This window comes from Penaeus japonicus, unplaced genomic scaffold (assembly GCF_977035675.1).
Source record: "Penaeus japonicus unplaced genomic scaffold, GWHDUDI00000001_assembly GWHDUDI00000026, whole genome shotgun sequence".
Classification (NCBI taxonomy): domain Eukaryota; kingdom Metazoa; phylum Arthropoda; class Malacostraca; order Decapoda; family Penaeidae; genus Penaeus; species Penaeus japonicus.
The window spans coordinates 16,355,060-16,360,059 of NW_028234428.1; the positions used below are offsets into that span (position 1 = coordinate 16,355,060).

At 36.3% G+C, this 5,000-nt stretch overlaps 1 protein-coding gene across 1 annotated transcript in view; it reads left to right on the plus strand.

Moving 5' to 3' along the window:
* Nucleotides 1-1,746, plus strand: part of LOC122260715 (DNA-binding protein Ets97D) — an 11,733-nt gene extending 9,987 nt beyond the window's left edge. Inside the window, exons 13-14 of the mRNA XM_086552366.1 lie at nt 1,112-1,245; nt 1,413-1,746. Of these exons, the coding sequence (XP_086408492.1) occupies nt 1,112-1,245; nt 1,413-1,599 (321 nt within the window). The 3' untranslated portion in view covers nt 1,600-1,746. The remainder of the gene's footprint in view (nt 1-1,111; nt 1,246-1,412) is intronic.
* The last annotated feature ends 3,254 nt before the right edge of the window (nt 1,747-5,000 follow it).

Genomic DNA, 5,000 nt, shown 5'->3' on the forward strand with positions numbered 1-5,000 from the left:
GTTGATGTCCCTTTATCCATACAAAATGCATTCTCTGTTTATTATCAGAACTGTTCTAATGTGCAGTAATATTAAGAATTGGGAACATTCATAAATGAATGATTTGAAGCATTAGCACTCTAGAAAGGATGTTTAAAGATGTTAAGAACTTATTGCATTCTGGTTGAAGTTGAGAACAGTTTCATTTTTAAATGATACCTTTACATTATTTCTTTATCTAAATGGAAGGAAAGGAGAACCAAAATCATAATTCACAATAGTTCTATGAGTTTCTTAATTTTATTTATATTTGCTTCAGAACAAAAGAAATATTGAATAAAATGCACAAGAAAATGGTATTGTTCTTGATCAATATTTACTATTTTTGTAAATCATTCAGATTTTCAAGTTCCTATTTTTTACATTATTAGAAAGAAGAATAGGTCTGATTATCAACTTGTATTGATAAAGAGAAAGCTAAACAAACTTCATTTGTAAACCAATCAGTTTGCTTAGCTAGGGTAAATCAGCATGGCTTCTAGCCTGATATGATATAAGGTTTTAAGCAATGTTACTGTTGTCAAAACTTATAACTGGCAATAACATAATGTCATGCTACCAATAGCCTTTGATTGCTTTTTATTCAACAATATCAAAATAATTCCTAGAATCATTTATTTTGCTCAAGATCGAAAATTGATACTGAATATATTCCCTTTTACATGAAATTAGAGCTTTAGGATTGCATTTAATTATGATTTTTTAATGATTATGATTGAAGTTTTACAGTTATATTAGAAGTCAGCTTCAAAACATGAGAATTAATCAATAGTCTTTCTCAAAAGTAGGAATATTTTAGAAATAGCATGTGAAGCAAAAACAATGTTTTGTGCCAGAGCCAGAGATACACCTCATGCCCTCCTCTATATACACCCTCTCCCACAAAATATATCCATTATGTGAATTGTGGGACAATATACCATTGTGTAATTACTTTTTCTTTATTTTTCATATGGCTCAATACTGGCTTTACCTCCAAGTTACAAATAAGATGAAAGAATATTTTCTTAAATTATGAATTTAAAAATTACCCAATATGATTATTCCTGAAACATTATCCTTTTCTATTCAGCTCTATCCAGTAATTTCATGGTATGGTGGGGATGGAGAATTCCGGTTACACCAACCTGAGGTTGTAGCAAGTCTTTGGGGACAGCGAAAGAGCAAGCCAAACATGAATTATGAAAAATTGTCTCGAGCTCTCAGGCAAGTTAAAACAAATCCAATAATAACTAAAGCTTTCTCCCTTTATTTTATCATTCTTTTTTTTTTTTTATTGAAGGCCTGTAAGTTACTTGAAATTATAAAGATATAGTTCCATCTTTTTATAACAGATGATAAACAACAAATATTTATTTTTTTTTTCTTTGCAGATACTACTATGATGGTGATATGATTGCAAAAGTTTCAGGGAAAAGATTTGTATATAGATTTGTATTAGACCTAAAGAGTGTAGTGGGATACAGTGCTGATGAGCTCCGACAACAGGTAGAAGAATGTCGAAGACGAGAGGGCTACAGCCTGGAGGTTCCTCCAGTAATGGTGATGCAAGCTATGTAGCACAATTGGTGTAATTTATGAGGTAATTGATTTTTATAATGACACTGTATGCTGTATTTCTTCAGCCTTACAATTGTAGGGGTAATATCAACTTTCACCACATGAAGATGTTTGTAGTAGTAACTAATAAAATGTACCCTATTATTATTATTATTTTTTTTTTTTTCATTATAAGAAAAGATCAGCATTAAAGTACAAGTAAAACCAGGTTTAGTAAACTACAAATCAAAACGTTCTGTGAATTAAATCATGCTAGAATGCCAGACAAACCAAAAATTATCGCTAAATAAATTTTCTTAAACAGCTTCATTACTATTTGATTGTCAGGTAAATGGTGATTAACAACTGGAATGATTTTCAGATAAATGTCATTGTGTCGTCTGGTAACTTGACAAAGTGATTTAGAACTGCCAGAGTGTGCATGTAATTTGCATTTGACTGATACACTCTTCTGTTGTAGGAAACATAAGTTTATATCATCTATTTCGAAGCAGATACAGAAATTGAGCCTATGTTTTAAAGTTGATGCGCTTGGACGTTTCATCATTCAGTGAAAAATGTATACCAATATTGCATAGTTTTATAGTTAAATTATAACTTATGATAGGTATGTTATCGAAGCAAAATGCCTCATAATATAATGATGCTACCACCAACTCTTTCTTTGGGAATAAGCTTAGCACCTATGGAACCAGTAAAAGAATAGGAGAAAGTATCTGTTATATTCAAAGATATAAAGAAGTGTATTATTGAAATTACTATATTCCAAATTTTTCGTACGTGAACTACATTCACTCACTTCTCCAGCAAAGAGAAGTAGCCATTTTAAATAAAGACTTCATTATTTTAAACTTTTCCACTCTACTCATCAGCTGCAACCATGAGTATCAAGCATCCAGACTTTACCAAGAAAATTATAAAGATGCATCTCTTCAACTCGGAAGTGGCCCGCCAGTCAAGCCGACTGCAGTAGTGGTAGGGATGACCTCACTTAAAGGTGAGGTCATCTTTTAGGTGAGGTACATCCAGTCCTTTAATACTGTACCCTTTTAAGAACCCTTTAATGTTATTATCAAGGGCGTGGCTTTATAGTTATCAACATTTACAACATATCTTGGCTTTTTATTATTTCCTTTCTCAATAGATCCCTAGCCAAAAGTTGTTATCTGAGATTAGGTGTGTGTCTGGCCAGAGATCCTAGCTGCAACGGTCATTTCGATTTGGCCTCAGCCAAGCACATCCAAAAGCATATGTATGTGTGGTGCGCGCGGGTGTGTGTGTGGGTTTGGGTGTGGGTGTGGGTGTGGGTGTGGGTGTGGGTGTGGGTGTGGATGTGGGTGTGGGTGCGTAGGTGTGTGTGTGTGTGTGTGTGTGTGTGTGTGTGTGTGTGTGTGTGTGTGTGTGTGTGTGTGTGTGTGTGTGTGTGTGTGTGAGAGAGAGAGAGAGAGAGAGAGAGAGAGAGAGAGAGAGAGAGAGAGAGAGAGAGAGAGAGAGAGTGAGTGAGTGAGTATGTGTGTTTATGTATGTATACTTTCACAGTATAAAAATGTACACTAAAGTTACTGAATATCTCAACAGAGGTGACGAATTACTGGTGTGTGTGGGGGGAGGGGGTTAATGAAACAAATTAAGAGATATAATTGATTCTCCAATTATAAAAGCCATATACTTGTATAAAGCCATAGGAACACTGAAAATGTGTATAATTTCCCACATTTTTTTCAGTAAACGGTACACTGTTATCAATATCAATTTAATACATTGGACTTATGTTGCTGTAAATATCCTATGTGTTATTTAAACTGATTTTTATCCGTTGAGAGAAGTTTGTTCTACTATCATCACTTTAAAGAACGAAAATATTAGGGTGAGTGAGGAAAGATATTGTTTGGCGGCGAAGATATGAAAAGTCGGAAATGGTTTTCTAAAACAAACAACTTCTAATACAATGGTAGTTCTTATATTGATAGTATAATCGAATAATACAAGAGGAAGAATAGATTTCCATTTCTTAAGCGGACTTGAGTCATTAATGACCCTCACTCCGTCCCGCGTCCCGGTCACTGCGCGCTCGCCGGCTTTGGGTAAAGCGAAAGTCGTTGGAGTCACATCAATAGTTGGCTTTATAAGCAGATCAAGTTATCAGGCCACTACACTCGTTTCAACTGATTCATTAGTGACATTAGGTGAAAATCACCTAATCTCAATAAAATTAACTAATAAGAAATAAGATAATAAGGTATAAGTACTCTTGTACACAGCAAACCCGTCGCGGACAAGTAACGTGACGTACTTGTCAAATTAATTTTTGACCTGGCAGACGACACATCAGTTTTACAAGATGGTAAAACACAATAAATGAACATACATATGACTCTAGTATTATAATAACGGATTGAAAGAGAGCGCGAGAAGTCGCGATACGTTGCTTAAAGCTCCCCCATTCTGAAACAATACTCATCTGGTGTGCCTAGCAAGAGGCACTAGTGCCTATCCAGTTATCAAATCGATTGCTCCCTTCATCCTTACCTTCTACGCCGCCCGTTCATAAGAGACTACAGCCTTCTCCTACCATGATTTGATTTGATTAAGTTTATTTACAGAACAATGTACACGTCCTGCAAAAGGCCAGGGTAAGGCGCCAGTGCATCTACACAAACTTGTTTAACTTCTATTCATGTGAGGGGGTATCATTCAAATATCAATTACATGCCTGTGGGGCTGCGTCATAGATGTTATCATATTTACAAATCTTACGTGGTCGATAGAAAAAAGACTTTTACCATTGATCATACCAAAGACAAGACCAGTGTACATTATAAAATTATTGTTCGATCGATAGGATGCAGTTTTGTGTAAAGCAAATTAAGTTGGGTGGAAGATGATGTGATTTTTGTGTGTTGCACATTTTGCGGTGATATGAGATTGATTTGGCCCCCAAAACTGCATCCTACACATGTTGCAGAGTATACGAGGGATAAGGATAAGCCAGGTATGCGGAGCTTATATGCACTATGGCAAGCCCATAGTGCATATAAGCTCCGCCCGTGTCAGCGAGTGCTGACTCGTGGGAGTGTGCCAACGAATGTTGACTCGAACTGAGCTTGGTTCTTACCTACCGTAGTGCCCAACCAGATCAGTCACCGCCAGGCGACAGCGGAAACTCACGAGCTTGAACGGGGCTTGATCTGTCGGCAACGGGGGTGCGAGGCCGGCGCGCTACTTCTATACTAGCTTGATGTCACATGCGTTACCTAGTTAGTGTAACCTGCTGTCTCCGCGAGAGACCATCACAAATTTTAAATGGTTTGTCCACATCTGATGTCCCAGCCATACTTTCGTAACACCAGATGACAACGTTTTCATTTTTTTCAACAAGTTTGTAGTCAATACCTGACTCA